This window comes from Euphorbia lathyris, chromosome 5, assembly GCF_963576675.1.
Source record: "Euphorbia lathyris chromosome 5, ddEupLath1.1, whole genome shotgun sequence".
Taxonomy (NCBI): Eukaryota; Viridiplantae; Streptophyta; class Magnoliopsida; order Malpighiales; family Euphorbiaceae; genus Euphorbia; species Euphorbia lathyris.
In genome coordinates this window covers 17,068,522-17,091,058 of record NC_088914.1, presented here as the reverse complement: position 1 = coordinate 17,091,058, position 22,537 = coordinate 17,068,522, and the positions used below count along the sequence as shown (strand labels likewise).

The 22,537-nt window shown below is 35.7% G+C and overlaps 2 protein-coding genes across 3 annotated transcripts; one reads left to right on the top strand and one right to left on the bottom strand.

The window, feature by feature from the left end:
* Positions 1-12,695: 12,695 nt before the first annotated feature.
* Positions 12,696-17,087, top strand: LOC136228871 (beta-arabinofuranosyltransferase RAY1). 2 transcript variants are annotated; one of them, XM_066017359.1, is made up of 6 exons: positions 12,696-12,890; positions 12,995-13,314; positions 13,415-13,667; positions 13,736-14,494; positions 14,680-14,923; positions 15,140-17,087. In XM_066017359.1, the coding sequence occupies exons 1-6, from the start codon at positions 12,885-12,887 to the stop codon at positions 15,556-15,558; spliced, it is 2,001 nt and encodes a 666-aa protein (XP_065873431.1). In that variant the 5' UTR covers positions 12,696-12,884; the 3' UTR covers positions 15,559-17,087. The 2 variants fall into 2 exon arrangements, with proteins under 2 accessions (XP_065873431.1, XP_065873430.1); XM_066017358.1 differs by having other exon boundaries at positions 12,697-12,890; positions 13,730-14,494.
* LOC136228872 (inorganic phosphate transporter 2-1, chloroplastic) lies at positions 16,969-19,762 on the bottom strand. The gene is made up of 3 exons (XM_066017360.1): positions 18,843-19,762; positions 18,085-18,276; positions 16,969-17,973 (listed from the first exon to the last, which is right to left on the bottom strand). The coding sequence occupies exons 1-3, from the start codon at positions 19,542-19,544 to the stop codon at positions 17,149-17,151; spliced, it is 1,719 nt and encodes a 572-aa protein (XP_065873432.1). The 5' UTR covers positions 19,545-19,762; the 3' UTR covers positions 16,969-17,148.
* Between the last annotated feature and the right edge of the window lie 2,775 nt (positions 19,763-22,537).

The window sequence follows — 22,537 nt, the reverse complement described above, 5'->3', positions numbered from 1 at the left end:
TAACACTATGGGTGGGGATGTGTTGGAAATGTGCCTTAGTTAATTTATTATGAGATAATGTTTTATTTAATTATTTTGAATTCAGGAGAAGTTATTTAGTTATTGCATATGTTTAGGAGAAGTTATGGAAGTCAGTTGTAACTGATGTCTATATTTCTGTATAAATTTCCTGAAGTTCAATAGAAGTATATGTTGGTTCCAAACTCTTAAATATTAAATACTACAAATTGGTATCAGAGCATATTATCTTGAGGGATCTGTGAGAATGGAAGCAGATGCAATATCTTTTAATCAGGTTGTTGCACAAGTTTTTTATGGCCAGAATTATCAAGCTTGGGCTATTAAAATGAAGGTTTATCTTGAAGCATTGGATCCTTGGGAGGCTGTAGAAGAAGATTATGAAGTTGCTCCGCTTCCACTAAATCCAACAATGGCACAGATAAAGAATCATAAGGAGAGAAAGACAAGGAAGTCAAAAGCTAAAGCCTGTCTTTTTTCTTCTGTTTCCAACACCATATTTACTAGAATTATGAGTCTGGAATCAGCAAAAGAAATATGGGACTACATCAAGAAGGAGTACCAGGGAAATGAAAGAACCAAGAACATGCAGGTGCTCAATTTGATTAGAGAATTTGAGATGTTGAAGATGAGAGAGTCAGAAACAATTAAAGACTATTGTGACAAGTTGCTGGGCATTGTTAACAAAGTCAGGCTGCTTGGTAAGGAGTTCTCTGATGAGAGAATTGTCCAAAAAATCCTTGTTACTTTGCCTGAAAAATATGAGTCTAAGATTTCTTCTTTGGAGGAGTCTAAAGATCTGTCAAACATATCTTTGGCAGAATTAGTAAATGCTTTACAGGCTCAAGAGCAAAGGAGAATGATGAGAAAAGAAGAAATGGTAGAGGGTGCTTTCAAGGCCAAAACTGAAAGTTCAGGAGGCAGCCCAGACAAAAATTACAAGGAGAAGAAGAATAACAAGTTCAGCAGTGATAACAAAAATGATGTGAGCACACCTTGCCCATATTGCAAGAAGATGAATCATATGGCAAAAAGATGCTGGTGGCGGCCTGACATCAAGTGCAGGAAATGTGGTAATATGGGCCACATGGAAAAGGTTTGTAGATCACAACAAAGTGAAGCCGCAAAAGTTACAGAAGAACAAGAAGAAGAGCAACTCTTTGTGGCAACGTGTTTTGCAATTAACAACATCTCCAGTGATGCGTGGTTGATAGATAGTGGTTGCACAAATCACATGACCAACGATCAAACTCTTTTCACAGAAATAGATAAAACTCTCATTTCTAAAGTCAAAATTGGAAATGGTGAGTTTATCTCAGTGAAAGGAAAAGGAACAGTGGCCATTGAAAGCTTAGCAGGTGTAAAATATATTACTGATGTTTTATACGTGCCTGACATTGATCAAAACTTGCTTACTGTTGGACAGCTTGTTGAAAAGGGCTTCAAAGTTATTTTTGAAGACAAGTGGTGCTTCATCAAGGATACAAGGGGCAAAGATGTGTTTAAAGTGAAGATGAAAGCCAAAAGTTTTGCCTTGAATTTGATGGAGGATGAGCAAGCAACACCAGCAAGTCATGTTAGCAATCAACTTACAACACCTTACACACCACAACAGAACGGTGTAAGTGAGAGAAATAATCAGAGTGTCATGGAGATGGCTAGATACATGCTTCATAAAAAGGAATTGCCAAAAAGTGTTTGGGCGGAAACAACAAGTACTGCAGTTTTTCTACAAAACAAGCTGCCCACTAGAGCTGTGCAAGGAAAAACACCATTTGAGGCATGGTTCAGCACTTCAAAAGCTAACATAATTTTCCAACCACAAAATGGGAAAATTATTGTGAGCCCAAATGTCAAGTTCATGGAAGATAAACAATGGAGTTGGGAGGAGTCACTTGAAAGGCAATCTCCAACAAATTTGCAGATTCTTGATGAAAAGATCGATGATGTTCCTGTTCGTGGCACAAGATCTCTATCTAATATCTATGAAAGAAGTAATGTTTTTGTTTTTGAGCCATCAGAATTTAAAGAAGCCGAGAAGGATGACAAATGGATAGAAGCCATGAAAGAAGAGTTTCATATGATTGAGAAGAATGACACTTGGGAGCTAGTTGACATGCCTCAAAATAGAAAGAAAATTGGTGTTAAATGGGTTTTCAGAACCAAACTCAATGCTGATGGTTCTGTCAAAAAACACAAAGCGAGGCTAGTTGTTAAAGGGAAGTTTTTAGTGTGGATTTTTCAGAAACTTTTGCTCCTATTGCACGCTTGGACACCATCAGAATATTATTGGCATTGGCTGCACAAAATGGATGGAAGCTTTACCAATTCGATGTTAAATCAGCATTTCTAAATGGCTATCTTCTTGAAGAAATTTTTGTTGAGCAGCCAGAAGGTTTTGTAAATACTAAGGCACGGAGGAGTTTGTTGGAAATGTGCCTTAGTTAATTTATTATGAGATAATGTTTTATTTAATTATTTTGAATTCAGGAGAAGTTATTTAGTTATTGCATATGTTTAGGAGAAGTTATGGAAGTCAGTTGTAACTGATGTCTATATTTCTGTATAAATTTCCTGAAGTTCAATAGAAGTATATGTTGGTTCCAAACTCTTAAATATTAAATACTACAGGATGGGAGACATTTTACGCCAAAGTCTAACCGTGCCTGGGGGCATGAGTTACTATCCCCGAACTACTGTGATCTCCACTCACCCCCGAAAATATTAATACTTATTTATAAATATTTTGATTAAAGTTTTTTGCGTACTCTATGACTCGAACTCTGAGATCTAATTTAAACAGTTTGAGAATCTTAATCATGTTAGTTTACTCATGGCTTAATATAAAGAGATAATTATGTGCACATGGATCTTAATAACCAAATGAATTTGGTCATTCACCGTTAGATCTAAGTCTACATCTAACGGTGAATATGATCAAAACCAATACATAAGGATTTAGGGGGCGTTTGGTTCACAAGAAGTAAGGGAAAAGCAATCAAGAAAGGGAAACTAAAGGAAAGGAAAAGAATAAGCATTAATTCCCCTATGTATTTGGATATGTTTAGGAAAAGAAATGGGGAAAAGAGAATCCAATTCCCTACAGGCCTGAGGTAATGGGCTTAACCTAAAGTGGGGTAAACTCATAATCTAAAATGGGTAAAGGGAATGAGTTTTTTTTTTAAACAAACAATAACAAAGGGAATGAAACTCTTTCATTCCTATTCTCATTCCTAAAGATCCCGAACCAAACGCCCTCTTAGACTTGTCTATTTCTTCATTATATTGCAATGGTTTGAGTCTACCGCTTTCTGATTTTAGTCATCTTTGAACCTTAGTTTACTTGTGGCTTAAGAGCAACTCTAGTGGGTGTTGCAAGCTTGTTGCTTGCAACACCTAACCACTAGAGTGCTTATTACAATTGTGTTCTTACAATTGGTAAGTTACCAACAGAGGTAATAAAGGATATACAAGTTCAGGGAGCTATCGAGATATTTTGAAAGTTCAGATGCGAATAACATTTTGGATATATTCAAAGGGAAAATGATGAATTAAGCCTATATATATATATATATATATATATATATATATATATATATATATATATATAATTTCTGATGAAAGACAAGCAAATAAAATAAACAATCGGACAATTTACTCATAACATTCATGCAATAATATAACAGCAATATACTTTTAACAACATGTGAAAGTTTTTACGGAAAAAAATTATATCTCTGGTCACTGAATTTTATTCATTTTAACATTATGATCACTGAATTTCATTTCTTAATAATATGATCACTAAATTTTATAATTTTTAATACCAATAGTCATTTAGATTTAACTAACTCCTCAAAATAACTGTTAATGATTTCAAAATGAAAATTTTCAAAAATTAAAGTTGTTCGAAACAATATTTACTATGAAGCCACATTTTTTATTTTCCAAAATCATATTCGTTGGAGTTTTCTCTCTTTAAAATTTCACTCTCTTCTAATTAAAACAACACATAAATGACCTAAAAGCGAAAATTTTTAAGAATTAAAGTTTTTTAGAATATCATTAACTCTTCGAATTTTTTACTTTGAGACCGTCAACAGTCGTTTTGAGGCGTTAAGTGGCTACTAATATTAAAAAATGTAAAATTTAATGGTCATACCGTTAAAAATTGAAGTTCAGTGTCAGATGTAATTTACCCTGAAATTATATACATGAAGAGAAACGTACAATTATTAAGCTCTGAACTGAGGAGGTGAAGCAGGAAAGTTCTGCCCAATAAATCAGTTATACCATCAATAGGAGCTGTTAAAATGCCAGTAAGAAATCCTTCAACTGTTTCTTTAACAGTAACAATTGCCTTAACTGTTACTGATTTCTGGGTGCTATCCATTTCTGGCTGGATTAATGAAAAGGATAAGATACAAAGTATTTATTTATAGACCAATTTAGCATGCATCTACAGATACAAAGAATAAATTAATTAAGACTTGTAGTTTTGAAAAATACTATTTAATGTTTATTTGGTAATTTTTTAATTCCAATTTTCATCTTTTAGGTGATCATACAAATGACACACCACCTAATTAATCTTCTAGTTATTTACACAAACAAACAAGGGAAACACATACGGTGGCAATGGATCATGATTATCCAAAAACACATACGGTGGCAATGGGTCATGATTATCCAAAAACCGTGGGTATTGAACTGACTGGGATGGAAAATAACCGAAAAAATTAGGGATGGGGACGGAGAACATTTTGTCCTTGAAGTTAAAATAGAGATGGAGACAGGGATTACTATATCCGTTCCGTGGAGATCCCCACACCGTCCCCATATAAATCCCCGTGAGGATTACCGAAAAATCAATATTTACCTAATATATTATATAGTCATTAGTCAATATAATAAACAATAATATTAAAAAGATAAATTTATGTGACTTTTAAAATAATAATATTTTTTTAAAAATTAATAACATTAAAAATAAATAAAAAATAAGTAAATAAGATTAAAATTAAAATTAACATATCCTACACTAGTAAAGGTAAAATAAGTATAACTTATAAGCATAAAAAAAAACATCCAGGTAGGCCATCTCCAATCATTCTCTATAATCTATTTTTAGAGTAAAAGTGCACTCCAATAGCATTCTAAAACCTTACTCTATTTTTAGAGTAAGGTTTAATGATTGTTTAAGAATAAAAATATCATTTTATACAATAAATGGTATGTAAAATTAATATAATAATTATAAAATATTATTTGTTAATAGAAATATTCTTTTTAGGGTTATAAATAAAGTAGATGGTTGGAGAAATGTTATTGTAGTACATCTATAATTGAAGATGGAGTAGAAAAAAGTACAGTTGAAGTAGGAAAAATAAAGTAGATGGTTGGAGATGACCTTAGCAAAGTTTTTACATGTGAATATAAATTAACAGTATCATCAATAAGAATTTGGATCTAGTTTCTAAAAAAAAACTATAAGTATTGACTGATCCTTTTTGTATATCATTTATCAATATTCTATTGTTTTTTTTTACTCAAAATCGAAATTTTATTAATCAGACAAGTTTGCATCCTTCCTAATAACATCTAACAGCCAACTCGGCATGATAGATGAAACAAAATCGCTAGCATTGGAACAGGCTTGCCTAGCTACCAAATGAGCAGCACCGTTCGCTAAACGAGGGATATAAAAAAATTTTAAAACCTGGATATGACAATAATAAAGACCTGCAATCAGTAATGATTGTACCAAATTCAGAGAGGTCCTCACACTCCGAGAGTATCGCATCAACAACCACTTTCGTATCAGTCTCAAAAACCACATGATTGTAATCAAGATTAGCGAGCCAAAGCATGCAAGTACGTACCCCAAGAGCCTCAAGGACCTTTGGCTCTTTAATTCCATTAACCATGCTGCTGCTATAAAATAGAAGAGAGCCGTCAGCACCTCTGACAACTGCCCCGAAGCCACTACAACCGTCTTCTGCGAAAATGGCTATGTCTGAATTGCATTTGATGGTTCCTGGCAGGGGCAGGTTCCATGTCGATGTTGCTGCTGAATTCGCTGCTGCTACTGTTCCGTGCGTCGGATGTGGTTGCTTGAATTGATAGGCTCTCCACTCATTGTAGCCATCCCACACCTTCCGCCAACTGCGCGATGCCGGCCACCAATCTGCCTCCCACAATACTCGATTTCTATGCTCCCAAATGGATAGCAGTCCGTAGCATAGTCGTACTGCTGCAGCCTACTCCATCTGCGTCAGTTCGCGAAACAGCCACAAGCTAAGGGTCGTGCCGCCACAATTGGGTGCTTCCACTTTTGCCTCTCTCCAAATTTCACCTGCAAAACAACAACTAGTAAATAAATGAGTGTCCGTCTCATCCTCCTCCACACACACTGGGCACTCGATAGTAATCAGGACCCGTCTTTGCACAAGCTTTGATCGTGTGGGTAAACAACCCGATAAAACACGCCACATAAATAGTTTCAATTTTGGTGGCATTTCTAGCTTCCAAACCTTTTTCCACCCTTCACAGCTCGTGTCGAGTTCATCTCTCTCCATCCCCTTGTGGTATCCCGATTTCACAGAATACAATTCATCCTTTGTCCAGTGCCAAACACATTTGTCTGTGCCTCCCCTGAAAGGTAATATGATATCACAAATAGCAGCAATTTCATCATCATAAAAGTAACCTCTCAGCTTATCCATATCCCATCCCCGCCCATTCTCAATTAATAAATCTACCACTCTCGAATCTTCCATTCCCTAGATTTGGTAAGAATTTATGCAGAAATTAGTTAGGCTTGGTACTCAAGGATCTTTCCAGACTCTAATTGTATTTCCATCTCCCACCTTCCATCTTATTCCCAACCTTAGAATATTAATTCCCTCCCAAATGCTTCTCCAAATCATACTAGGGTTATTGCCTAATTTGGAATCAAGTAGGTTTGTCCTAGGGTAATATTTAGCTTTGAACATGCGACCTACTAAAGTATCTGGTTTGTGAATCAATTTCCAACCCTGCTTCCCTAATAAGGCTAAATTAAATACATGCAAATCTCTAAATCCCATGCCCCCTGCCTCCTTTACACTATACAATTTAGCCCAATCAAACCAATGAATCCCCCTTTTACCCTCAGGTTTTGAGCCCCATCAAAAGGAATTCATTAGTTTTTGCAATTCATCACACACTGACCTGGGGAGCATAAATGTGCTCATGCAGAATGTAGGGAGCGCCTGTGCAACTGACTTCAGTAGAATTTCCTTTCCTGCCTAAGACAAGAACCGGATGCCCCAGCTGCTAAACTTTCTTCTCAACCTGTCAACCAGGAATATAAAGATACGTCATTTGGATCTGCCAATCAGTGACGGGAGCCCTAAATACCGACCCGTGTCTAGAGGTGCATGAACATTTAGGATTCCTTTGATTTCGTTTTTTAACTCCACACTAACATTGGCACTGAAGAACACCCCTGATTTGTTCAGATTAACCGCCTGGCCTGAGGCCACTTCATATTCCTTTAGAACCTTGAGAACCTCCCTGGCCTCTTCAGTTCTGGCCCTAAAAAAAGAGGAAGCTGTCATCCGCAAAGAATAAATGTGTAACTGATGGTGCCTGTCTGCATATTCTATTGTTGGTTGTTGTTTAGAAATTTCAGTTACATCATTTGGTTTGTTTATTTTTTTTTATTCAACAGATTCAATCTTTAATATAATTGCTTTAGGGGGTGTTCAACGGTCGGTTCGGTCTGAAAACCGAACCGAACTAAAATAACCGAAAACCGAATAACTCAAAAAATAAAAACCGAATCTAACTGAATAACAATAATAAACTGAACCGAACTGAACTGAAAAATTTGGTTCGGCTCAGTCGGTTATTCGGTTTATATACATATTTTTAATATTTTAACATAAAATATAGATAAAAAAAAGTTTAATCTAAACATAAAATTCATTATTTTAGAATCAATGGTAGTGATTTGAATAATTTTAAATAAGAATATAAATAAAAGTTTGTTAATTGATTTGATGAATATATCAATTGAGTGAAATATTCAATGAAAGTGTAACGGTAATGACTTAGCTATAAATCATTGCATAGAACAATAACAATTATTATTGACAAATTTTACGATTGACACCAATTAGAATTTCATTTTTCCTTTACTGTTAGATTATGAGTTGAGATTAATTAGTTTTATAGTATAAATCTTAATAATAATTTATAGTTTATTCTTAATATTATCCTAATTAAACTTTATTTCAGTCTGTTCGGTTAATTAGGCCATTTTATCATAAAAACCGAACCGACCAAAATTACCAAAATATTACAAAAAAGAGAACCGAACCTGAACCTAATAAACCAAAAAACTGAGCCGATAAATTAAAATTGATCGGTTCGATCGGTTATTTCGGTCTGGTTCGGTTTTTAAACATCCCTAAATTGCTTTATAAAAAAAACCTTTTAATATAATTGAAAAGCTATTTATGGGATTAATTTGTGATCATGTTGATATTTTTTTATTTAATGTAAATTTTAAAACCGTATAAGAGAGGATGGAGACAAAAAAAAATCTCGAAACATTAAACGGGGATTCTCCGAAACCATCTCCGCAAACATTGGGGACAGATTGGAAAATACATTTCCATCCCCACACCGCACCGTTGCCATCCCTAGAAACACATAAGACACAAATAATTCCTCGTTTTTTGTCTAGGATTTAAGGATTTTCATAAAAAAAATTAAAAATTAGATAATTTTATTTTTAATAAGTTTTTTTTTTTTCAGGCCCGACCTAAAATTGAATCGGATATGACAGTGAAACATTACCACAAACGTCTACAAGTCGGAAGCAAGTCTTACGATTAAATTTTAAGTAATTCCAATTTTTTTAAGGCTTCAATGGAGAAGTCTAGTGGATTTCTTTAACCTCTAAAACAAAAATAATGAACCCGGATCTATCAATAAGTCAATCAATAGATTTAGACTTACCTCTTGTAGCTCAAATCCATTGCATAGCAGCAGAAGTAATTGATCTTGGCTTCGTATCACCGATCTAGGAGGTTACCACACCAAATGAGTAATTCGTTATTTCACGAACTAAGAACGTAACTAGTAGACAAAGAGAGAGAGAGGGGCACGTAAGAGAGAGAGAGAGAGAGAGAGAGAGAGAGAGAGAGAGAGAGAGAGAGAGAAATGTCTCTTTTCTTTTCTTATATCTTAGCCTTATTAGGGTTTTGGCCTCCTTACCTATCTATTTATAGCTAGGATAAAACCCTAACCCTAAACCTAATCTGACTAGGTTACGGACGGACCATAAATGGATCAGTAAATGGGTCAATGCCCATTTACTCTATTTATCCCTACATCTCCCACTCGCACATAACGAAAATATATTCCATCACTTTGTTTCGTTCATACTCGTAAATAGTTCGTGCGACCGGCATACAATTGAGAACTCAAATGTTGTATACTCCTTGGAGATATACAACCTCTCGAATTACATGTGTAATTAAGAAATATTATGCTTTATCCTAGACTTCATATCACATCCACTGTAATTGTCATTATCTCGACAATTCATCTACATTCACAAGCGTGCATATATGAACAACTATCCGGATTTGCGAAATATAGGACTACAAGATGTGAACTTGACAAAGTCTTTCCCTCTTACTACGTTCTTTCCATAATAATTCATTTTACTTATTGCCCAGTTGACCCCTATCCAAGCTGAATTAGTACCTAGCTCTTGAGGGCATATTTCCAAAGTAGCCAAAATGAATTACACTTCTTGAACTAGTTAAGGATATCGAGGATAACATTTCGAGAAAAAAGATGTTTTTCACATAGAGAGACTCAAGATGGGAAAACGTGAGACTGCCCTTTTTACACATCTCTTGGTCATAAAGCACACATGGTATCAAAAACATATGATATGGTGTTCTAATCCTTCCATCTAAAGAAAGCGCATGTCTATACTCAAAACAACACCATACGAAGGTTTCAGTTTCGATGTGTCATACCATTTAACCTTAGTCTCTCTCATAATAGGACTACCTTCGGCTATCGAAGACAGAAGATTTCATTCAAGCAACTCTGATTGAAATCTCAGATTATAAATAATCTTTTATATACATATTTATCCACGCCTATGTATATTTCTATCCTGCAAGCTAATGAACCTAGATCCACTGTTACTGCAAGATGTCGTCAATTATTGAGCAAATTATGGTTTACTCAAAAATCTGCATCATCCTTATCTTTGTCAACACGATTAACAAAATAAGGGTAAGCACTCGTGTGAGTGAGCCGCTTCTCTGTCTGACATGCTCAATTGCAAATATTAACGTACAACATTTACATGTACGTGTATTACAGGTGATTCAAAAAGTTACTTTATGGAATTTGAAAAAACATATGTTACATAAGTTACATGTAATAGAAATATGTTTAGATTCCAAGTAATCCCTGGGACCTAATGTGTTGCATAAAAACATCTCTCTTGACATGTTTCGTTAGAGAGTCAGCAACCATGTTATGAGTCGAAACATATTTCATACAAACATTTATGCGTGCAACTAAATTTCCAACAAAATGATACTTAATTTCAATGTACTTTGCTTTACTATAAAAACCTTTGATCCTAACCATATGAGCTAGTTCAACAAATGCGTTTTTGTCACAATAAACGTGATATGCGGTACTAATATCAAGCCACCATTCCCTTAGCAACCTTATTTACTTCATAAAACACAACATAAAGATCAATGTTAGACAAATCTTAAGTAATGGCTTCCACAACATTCGCTTAATTTGGCTTGACCATCTTTGGCAGCCAACCAATCAGATTACTGAATTTCAAAACATAACCTAACAATCATTTAAATTTACATTTTCTAACATTATGGCCGCTGAACTTTAACTAACACCTTAAAATCACTGTTAACGACCTGAAAATTGAAATTCTTAAGAATTGATGATATTCTTGAAAATTTTCATTTTTAGATCGTCAACTGTCATTTTGAGATGTTAATTGAAGTTTAGTAGCAGTAATTTAAAAAGGGATAGGGTGCAAAAATACCTCTAACGTTTATAATCAGGAGCAATTTTATCCCTAACGTCTAAAATTATGCAATTTTACCCCTAACATTGGCAGCTAAAAGCAATTTTACCCTTAAAGTTGTCAAGTTTGGTCAATTTCAGAAATAATTCATCAAACTGTCTTCCCGGTCATAATTTTGTCATCTACACTTCACATACGAGTCATTTTTATCACTCATTAATAACAGATTATAAACATGTGATTATATATGGAAAAAAATAAAAAAATATACTGTCTATTGTACGATTTGGACAAAAAAGTTCAAAAAATTTCACCGAATTTATAAATATCAATCTTCAATTCTATTATTAAATCACACAAAATATGAAATCTGTTTTTTTTAAACGAACTAATATGTCATTGGTACATCATAAGGAACAAAATATTTGTATTTTATAATAATGTTTTAAATTGAACCAACTTACCAACGTTATGAGTAAAATTGTTTTTGGCTGCTAATGTGAGTGGTAAAATTGCACAATTTTAGACTTTAAGGCGTTAGGGGATATTTTAACAGCTTATTCCACTTTTTAAGTGATTTTAAAATTTAGGCCTAATGCTCCTCCAGCTCCCTTAACTTGTTGAAATTGGTCATTTTACCCCTCTAACTCATCGAATGTTCTATTTACCCTCTTAACTCTATATAAATGGTACACCCCTCTTAACTTGTCCAAATTAGTCATTTTACCATTCCTCATCTCATCGAATGTCCTATTTACCCCCTTAACTCCATAAAAGTGGTATTTCTTACCCCTTTATAGTGCAAAATTAATAGCACTTATTCAAATGAGTTTGAAAATATATATTTTTAATATCAATTTTTTATTTTGTTTTAATTTGATAATTATATTGATCCTTCATTTGTTTATTATAATAATATTGTATTACAATAATTAGATAATCAAAATTTAACTAACAAAAAAAAAAGTTGAAAAGAGAAAGAATGAATAACAAATAACAAGAACATTTTTTTTTTATAAAAAAAAACAAGAACATTAATATAAACAAGTTAAAGACATTATATGTAAGGATAATGTACCAAAATAGGCCTATGATTTTGGGAAAGTATTAATTTAGGTTCCACGTACAAAATAGCACCAATATAGGTTTAACATTTAAAAATTGTATCAATTTAGGCCTCGATGACGGATTGTAAGGGGTGAGAAATGCCACTTTTATGGAATTAAGGGGGTAAATATGACATTCTATAAGTTGGGGAGGGGATAAATGGACAAGTTGGGGGGTTGAGAAATACCACTTTTATGGAGTTAATGAGGTAAATAGGATATTCTATGAGTTGAGAGGATAAATTGACAAGTTGAAGGTGTGAGAAATACCATTTTTATGGAGTTAAGAGGGTAAACAGGACATTCGAGAAGTTGAGGAGGTAAAATGACCAATTTGAATAAGTTAAGAGGGCTAGAGGAGCATTACGCCAAAAATTTAATGTGAAAATTAGTAAAATTTAGTGGCCATAAATGTAATTTATCAGTTGAATTGGGTAAAATGGTTTGACTTATTGAAATCAGAAAAAGTGGGAAACTAATGGAATGTGAGTTGTGTCCGACGAGAGAGCCTCACATGAATGAATAATAAAATCAAAATCCACCTTCGTCCCCGGTCTTGGTGCTGCTGAAAACTCATTTCTTCAGTTAAAGTTCCATTCTTTTTTCTTCTATCCCACGCATTAAAACCAACTCTCTTTCTGCATTTCATCCTCACAACAAATCCATTCAGCTATGCTATGAAGGTCTTTTCCCCTCTCTCCTTTCATCCTTTATTCTTCTTCTTCTTCTTCTTCTTCTTCTTTCTCTGTAATTCCCTCAATTTATGTTTCTTCATTTTGATTCACAGGTATCCCGGGTGGGGCTCTGGTCCATTTGGCTCTATGGAGTTGTGTTTATTCTTCTCTCTGTTTACTTCATTCAAAGTTTACCCTTCAGGGATGAAATTCTTTTTGATTCCGGCGATGTGGCAAATCCTAAAATCACAATCTTCTCGGCTCCGACCCCCTATTCCGGTTCTGCTGGAAAAAGACAGACTCTTGCTATTCGCTCCTGGCTTGCTTCATCCCCTCATCTCACTGTTGTTCTTTTCACCCAAGACCCTCTTGCTGCTTCTTTCGCCTCTGCCTCTGGTTCTCGAGTTTTAATTGATTCCAGTGTCGATTTTACGTATGAAATTGAAATTCCCTCTTTTTGTTATCTTTAATTAGTGTAGTTTGTTGATTTATTCTAACTTTAGTTTATGATTTTTGGTATTGGTTGGTTATAGGTTTCTTGGAACCCCTTTCTTTCACTCCATGGTGGAAAGGTCTCGGGCATTTGAAACAGACATATCCGTTTTTGTGAATTCAGAAACTGTTCTTCTCTCTGGTTTCATCTCTACTTTATATCATGCTTATAAACTAGACAATGATTGGCTTCTTGTAGCTTCATTAAGAAATGTTTCTTATTTCCCATTTCACTTTGATGATTCTGGGAGACATTGGCTAAGAGAGGATGGGAATCCGATTAAACTCCAAGAGGTATGAATTGAGACTGAAAGCTTACCCTATTGGGAACACAGCTCTGACTTTGTTTCTTACAGTTGCAGATGATGCTAGAACAGAATTGGGAATGGAGTGATTGTGATGATAGAATGCTTATGGCATGGAATAGCAGGAATGCAGCTCTATTTAATGGAGTAATTCCACCTTTTTTGTTTGGCAAGGGGATTCACAATCACTGGATCATTAATGAGGTTGTATCATCTGAATTTAGGTTTGTATTTGATGCAAGTTGGACCATTTCATGTCTCTATCTAAATGATCATGGAGATCAGTCTAATCACTCCGAAGACATCTCCAGTTTTTCGAATATCGGAAGCTGGGAAAATGTGGGAAATGCACATCTTGGAGCATCCTATGGATCTTTATTATTCAAAGAAATTGATTATTCTAGTTTACTAAAACTTGTGAATTGTGATGGAAAATATTTGTTTGTTGACACAAAAGAAGACACCACATATCCGTTTAGGGATCAGAAACTTAGTGTATGGAGTAGAAGGATTCTGCATTCAAAGACAAAGAAGAAAAATGTAGCTTGTGTTAATAATATTAAAACAAAAGAAAGAATGTCAAATTGTTCTTTTGGAAATCAGTTGAAGTACTTGGTACCCTTAGATAGTCCATTTTCCTTGGAGTCACTTCTTTTAGCAACTGCAGATGAGAATCAGACAATTGTGCTTGCTGTTGCTGGATATAGTTACAAAGACATGTTAATGAGTTGGGTGTGTAGATTGCGCCGTCTCCATGTCAGAAACTTCTTGATCTGTGCTCTTGATAAGGAAACTTATGAATTCTCTGTCTTACAGGTAAATATAATATCATTTTGGGTTTGATTTGCTGTCCTGATTACAATAATATATTCGGTACTATCATGAGTTATATGATGGAGAGATCTACTTGTGAAAAGTGCCCTTAAAAGTGTACCTGAACTTAGTTTTTGGACCCCTTTCACCCAATGTGCCTGATCTCAAATATTTCTGTTTCGTGCCAGGGTCTGCCAGTTTTTTACGATCCATCAGCCCCGAGTAATATTAGCTTCAATGATTGTCACTTTGGAACCACATGCTTTCAGAGGGTGACAAAAGTGAAGTCTAGAATGGTTCTGAAGATATTGAAGCTGGGATATAATGTACTTTTCAGTGATGTAGATGTTTATTGGTTTTCGAATCCGCTGCCAACGCTTTCTTCTTTCGGTCCTGCTATTCTGTTGGCACAGTCTGATGAATACAGAGCAGGTGTTATTCCAACTATGATGCCATTAATACTAAATTTCATTATTAGTTTAGAAGTATGGATTATACCTGCTTTCAAGGTTCAGAAGAAAACTAGTAGATTAAATTGTAGGAATATCTCTTTAATTTTTGGTGCAGTCACTTATTTGTAATTTATGTCCATATCCTGTTCTGTTTTTGGTGTAATGATGTGTTTTGCTAATGATTTTCTATCTGCAGGACCTGTGAACTTGCCTAGGCGCTTGAATTCTGGCTTCTACTTTGCTCGTTCGGATGTTTCAACAATTGCTGCTATGGAGAAAGTGGTGAAGCATGCTGCAAATTCAAGCCTCTCTGAGCAGCCTAGCTTCTATGACACGCTATGCGGGGTAGGCGGATCCTATCGAATCGGTGATGATAGATGTGTGGAACCTGAAACAAATCTCACGGTTCAGTTTTTGGACAGAAACCTCTTCCCTAATGGTGCATATTTAGAACTATGGCAAAAGAAAAATGTAAAAGAAGCCTGTGCAAAACATGGCTGCCTCATTCTTCATAACAATTGGATTAGCGGAAGGATGAAGAAGCTCGAACGTCAGGTTTCATCTGGTTTGTGGGAGTATGACAATGGCAAAAGGATGTGCTGCAAAGATACTTAGAACCAAACCAGTGTTCTTTGACGTTTTCTTTTGTCATCTAACCATGGATAACTAGACAAAAGAAGAGTCTATTCTGTTCTCTGTATGTCTGTCCAAAGCCTCGGTTTCATCTTTGATTCTGTGGGAGAATAATACGAAATAGAAATAGCAGGCCATTAAAAACAAAAGGAAAAGGATATCCACCTTGGCAAGAAATAACAATATGAAATACTTCCAGCTGGTACAACAATGCTCCCCATATGAGCGTCTCCATCTGACCGATTTTGATTGCCAGCTATGCTGAAGGCTTGTGTTAATTTGTTGTGCCAAAATCAAGGCTCTCACAAGGAGACCAGAGGGAAAGAAGAATTGGGAGGAGCTTCTGTATCATTAAACTTCCCCTCACAATCCAGGGATTTTTCTGTCAGGATAGTTCATGCTGGCGGACGAGAGGAGTTGTATCAACATGCTGTTCCTGCATCTCATTTGATGGACAAATATCCTGGTATGTGTGTTGCCCGTCCAGAAGTTTTCAAAAATCCCCAGAAATCCGTGTTAGGGCCAGATGAGGATTTGTTGCCTGGCCAGAAATACTTGATAATGCCATCAAGTACTGCTCGGAAATTAAAACGTAAACATATGGAGAGGCGGAAAGCTACAGCGCATGCTACTGGAAGAGATGAGGAATCAGATGTAAATATCACCTGGGAGTCGAGTATGGATATTTCAAATGACTCTGTTTCTTCAGCAAAAGACTTCTATAACACCAAGGGTAAGTTGTCAAGAGACTCGAAACGTTCAGTGAGGAGGGGTGTCAGAACTAAGAAGGCTTTTGTTCCCCCACTTCCGAAGACGAGAGTTTTTCGGGCATCTGGGTGGGAACCTAGTCTCACTTCTGTACAAGAAGTCTCTCCTTGACTATGTTATCTTCCTGATGACTTGCATTTCTGTATATTCTGTTATGTGTTCCTTGAAGACAAAGTTCTCTTTACTCTTTTTCTGAAGAGTTGTGAAGCAGTGAAGCTTCTGTTCGGAAGCAGTCTGCTAACCCAACATAGTCCACAATAAGAAGTGTTTCGATGCTAATTTCTGGTTAGAGCTCTGTTTCCCATGTTTCATAACCTACCATTCGTATTATTTTTCATTAGCCCTTTTCAATATTTTAAATTACAAACTTCTGCGTAACGTTTCAACATTTACATCTGTGTATTCATTGGTAATTTTGAGTTCAGGCTGTGAATGGAATGTATCAGCCTGCATTTTAGTAATGACATGTTGGAAAATGGACTAAAAACACTCATATGAATTGCATTATGACTCACCTTTCACACAATTTCCTGCAATCGATACACCAAAATGTCCCTATTCTATAAAATGATATGTTCTGGTCTAGTTCATCGAGAAATTTTAAGATGAGTTCAATACAGCGGAGACAACAATCAGACTTTCAAATGCATTCATCAACAAGGAACACAGATTTTGTTTGTTTAGTTCCACATATATTGTGATTTCCAATCAAGGAAATCATATCAGCCCAAATATCAAAAGAATGAGTGATTTTGATTAATCACATACATAAAACCGATCAATTTTCGATTATGTAGACCTAACTTAGAATAGGGAAGGCAACAGCTTGATAAAGATCCATGTATAGAATACGGCAAAGATACCACCAGCTGGAATTGTCACCAACCATGAAGCCACAATCTCTCTAACTGTTTCTGCTCTAACACTGTTTAGTCCCCTGGCAAATCCTACACCCATCACTGCACCGACCAATGTATGTGTTGCCGAAATAGGTAGTCCGAGCTTCGATGCAACTAGAACTACAGAAGCTGCAGCAAACTCGGCTGCAAACCCTCTAGTTGGTGTAAGCTCTGTTATCTTCTTTCCAATTGTTGCAATCACCCGATACCCCCACATTGTCAGCCCTGCGACTATACCGAATCCTCCCCATGCTAGAACATCAATTGGAATAACAATCTCTGTTCCACTAGAAGCGCCATGAAGAATCGACAATGCTGCTGCTAGAGGGCCTATTGCATTGGATACATCATTTCCACCATGGGCAAATGACATGAAGCAGGCTGAGAGTACCTGCATATAACCGAAAACCCCATAAACTATCTCCAATTGGGTACCCGTTGGTCCTGCGAAATCGGAAAGAAATCCTATACTTTTGTTTTGGACTGTATTCGTCTTTGGCTCTGGTTTTGTTGAACTAACTTTCTCGAGTAGATGACCAAGCTGTTTGTGGATGAGTTTGGAGACTAAGAATGCACCAACAGCACCAGAAGCTAAAGCCTGTGCCAGAGCCAAAGGAAATATCTTACTTAGAGGAAAGGCAGCAAAAGATATCCCTGTCACTCCCGCAAAGACGGCTATCGGTGCAGCAGCAGCAGCAGCTTGCCCAGGATTTGGAGCACTGTATACAAACTGCAAAAACTAAGGATGGTGAGAACCAGCAAGAATGAAAATTCTTAATAGGGGCTTGTATAGTTCCACCAAGCAGAAAAGTTTATGGTTTGAAGCCAAGTAAGAATATACCCTACGGATGCATCTGTAGACGAGGAATGACACCATTGCTCCCATTAATGGTGAGATCACCCATGAAGAAGTCACCCTTGCCAGTGAACTCCAGAAGACAGCACCAGTGCCTCCATACACGAGACCGAATCCAACCATTGAGCCTACTATACAATGTGTGGTGGAGACAGGCCAACCATAATATGAAGCAACCTGGATCAGACAACATGATAAATCAAGCATCAGTTAAAAGAGAACCCAACCTCTTTCAACATATACATCACAGAAGAACCACATTCAGTTCATGTAAGAGCCCGGTCTGATAAAATGTAGAATACTGTCCGCTTTGGCCCAAGTCTCATTCCTTGAACCTCACGGCTAAAATGTGTCTACATCAGTCACTCTCTCCATTTCCATTTTGATATGGGATCCGGTTCATCATTGTCCCCATCGCCATCCTTTAGCACCACTTTTTCAGGTCTTCCACCCTGGAGTCGCCCCTCTCATGATGGGGTCGTTACAGTTAGGGCATGAAAACTAGAAGAAACTACATTTGAATCTTATAATGTACACAAGTGAATGAAAATGAAGACTCTGCATTCCTTGTAGCAAATCTCAACTAGTTGAGAAGAGGACTTGATTGTTTTGTTTTTCTAAAGTGTTTGTTCCTGAAACTAATATTCAAACATAAAGAAAACAAATCCAACAACAACTACAGAAGAATTACATGATTGAAAACCTTAAAACAAGATGTAAGAACTCAGTAAGAGAAAATGCACCTGCAACCAAGTACCAGCAGCAGCCAGAGAAGAGAGCAACCCAGCAAAGAGTAGAGTATCTTTCCCTTGAAACACATTAGCCACAAGAATCCCCTTCTGCATTGTGCTGGTCACATGGGTACCCATTAAAAGTGCCCCTGAGAATTCCAAGATACCCGCTGTTAGCACCGCCTGCCGGAGAGTTAATGCCCCGGATCCGACAGAAGTCCCCATGGCATTAGCCACATCATTAGCCCCTATATTCCAAGCCATATAGAATCCAAACAAAAGTGTTGTATATGATAAAATATTTGTCTTTAACCCCAAACCTTGCCCCAAAGACTTCATAAATAGTGGCAGAGTAAGAGCAGCAAACACTATAACTATAGAAATAGCAGAAGCTGTGCTTGAAGATATATGAAAGGCCTGAGCCATTCCAGGTAACTCAGTTTCATCATTCTTCAGCTTTTCTTCATGTTTCTCAATTTGAATTCCATCCCTGTGCTCTTCTTCTTCTCCACCAGGTTCAGCAAAAGAGGAAATACTAGCAAAAGGGTGAGTAATTTTATAACCTCTGAATCTCAATGGGGAAAGAAGAGAAGGATTTGGTGGTAGAGGTTGAGGCTTGAACTGAAAAGTCTGTCTTGGCAGGCGGTTTCTGGTTAGATAGAGATGAGAAGAAACAGAGTTTCTTGTAGAAGGAAGGCAATAAGAGGCAGACATGTTCAGTAGAAGAGGAAGTAAAGAGAAAGCGAAAAACAGATGAGGGATTATTCAGGTATATTCTTGGCCATAGTAGTAGGTGGTGGAGAAGGAGAAGGAGAAGGAGAAGAAGGAATGGAAGAGGCAGCATATCAGAAAAGTTGGGATCTTTTTTGTTTTTTTGGGGTGGGAAAGGAAAGAGAGAGGGCAAGTGTGGATTTGGGTGGGTGTTTTGGTTGATTCAAATGAGTGGTGGTAGTTTATCTTGAGAATTTTCTCAATTTTGTACCCACAATTTTAAGAAAAATGCAGAATTATCCAACATTCAACCTATTAGAGTTTACCCACAAAAGTCACACCACCAAAATGAAGGATTGGAATTCTAATGGCTGAATTCAGAATAATTAGTTGAATGTATCTGTTGGGTGGGTGCCAAATCAGTTACAGCTACATGTGTAGGGAGAGTGTGGAAGCTAGCCATATATCCGGATAAATCCAACATGGTCATCAAATTTGCCAAACTGGCCCTTATACTTTAATATTAGCATATTTGACCCATATACTTGGCACACTTTAACATATTAGATTCTTACTTCTATTTATACTTTTGACTTTTGACTATAACAGTCTTAGATTCAGTTTTTTTTTTTTTCCCGCTGACACTATCTTTTAGAACTTTTTCTTACTCAAGTTTTCTAGTCTGGCGTCATCCCTTAAAACCAGGTCGTTACATTCACACTAATTTCCTTGCTCTCACACCAATTTTTAGGGATGGTTTTTACTCGATCTTTCCATTCTGACACCATCTTTTAGGATCCAGTCGTTACGGATCCACTAACTTCCATTTGATTCACCTTGAACCAATACATTGCACGTAGAGAGTCGATTTTGATACCAATATTAACAGGTTTAGTCTAAGACCATGTGATAACTTGTTACCTAATCTGGCTTACGTGTCAAAGCCGCAATGATGATCCGACATTGTAATGAGCCTACAAAACAATATGCAGGTCAGGCGGGGTTGGATTCCGGCAACCCCGCTCTGATGCCTAAGTCAATTTATGATTGGATCAGATTGAAGTGTGTGAATTAGTTGAGAGATAGTAGATAACGTACTAAACCTTGTGTTTATACCTGTCTATTTATAGTGTTTGATTAGGTTTAAGGTTGTCATCTCATTATGAATCCTTATGGAGCTAGGATTTCTAGTCCCTTAAAGGAGGAATCCTTTGTCTTATAGGATTCCGAAAGATTCCTTTGCGTCTGGAGATTCAAACTCCGCTAGCTGCATTGGGTTCCTATTTGTTGGGTTTGGTCCTTTATAGACGTGTTTGGACTGTCGATGTGGGTTGTTGTGCGGAATTAATGAAAGATAAAAAAACAAGCAATCGAAAAACACAAATTTACGTGGTTCACCAACGTTGTGTTGGCTAGTCCACGGGCAGAAGGAGAATAGTATTATTAGAAGGCGAAAATCAGATTACAATGATTAGGTTTACATAATAGGGTATTTATAATACCCAATCTAACCTAATCCCACTAGGAACCCATGATCCCAATCCAACTAGGAACCCATGATCCCAATCCAACTAGGAATCTGAAACCCAATACTACTCCGAATAGGAAACAGGATATACTGATTCAAGGCATTACGACATGGGTAATGGGCCGTCATAGACGCGTTTGGACCTTTATTACTTGGATTCTGATTTCCTGTTTTCCTAATTATACGAGGAGAATTTCTACAATGAACCGGGTGCAATTGATTATATCAATACAAAATGAGAAGAATAACCCTTTATTGAGAAATGAATGGTGAAAAAAAAAGAAAAAGTATACAATTATCATATTTCCATTAGTAACGTATTATAATGTTTCATTTGATTATGTAACAATAATTTTATTCTATAATTGAAATATTTTAGAACTATAAACTAATAGTATTTTCTTATGTAGTCCTTCAATTTAAAACTCGTATTTTGATATAATTGTTGAGTTTTTATATAAATTATAATGTTCATTTACAACTACATTGAGAAGAAATATTGTTGATAATTTTAATTGATTGAACATTTCATTTATGTCCATAAATTTATAATTAATAATTTGATTATTTAATATTATATAATTAAAATAATAACTAATTGTTTTAGCATTTTTGGGTTAGAGATTGAATTTCAATTAGAGAATTAAGTTATTATGTTTTATATTAAATTGAATTAGAAAATAAATGTTATGTTAAAAATGATATTGATTAAGGTAAAAAATACATTTATTATACTATAAATTGAATTAATATTTTTTTTTATAAATTGAATTAATATTAATTACTATTAAATTGTGTTTATTCTGTTATCTTAATTGAACATAATTGAAATATATACCAAACTTGCACTGATTTCTCCTTTTTCTCTCTAGTCGTTGATCATCAATCTAGTCGTCCAAATTTTGTAACCCATAATTTCTAGCTATGCCACTGTTGAGATGAAAAAGAATGGACGGGTGTACACAAAAGTAAGATGGAAAAATGACTTATTTCAAAACCAGTAATATAATAATTTAAACACCAATAATACGCATAAAACTAGATGGAATAAAACCAAAGGTGATAGGTTAAAAAGAACTCTCTCAAAGACTGCAAGACATCCAACGTCAGATTATATTTTCCAGTGACGTAATCAAATGTTCAGTTGAAGGACGAACTTAGTCCTACGGTTCGTCAAACCAAAGTTCAAGTTCACCGATGGATTGCTAACGCTGATAAAATAAAGAAAATTTGTTAAATAATATTATATAATTAACCCATACAATGTGCGTCTTCGACTAGTTAATAGTAGTAACATAGTTATTTAGAAAATAAAATTTAAGCAAATAAAAGTTATATATATATATATATATATAGGGGAGGGATCAAGTGAGAACCCTCCCTTAGATGAGGACACTTTGATAGGTGAGAACTAGATGAAACGACGTAGTTTTGATGCTTTTAATTAAAGTTTAAATAAAAAAATGAG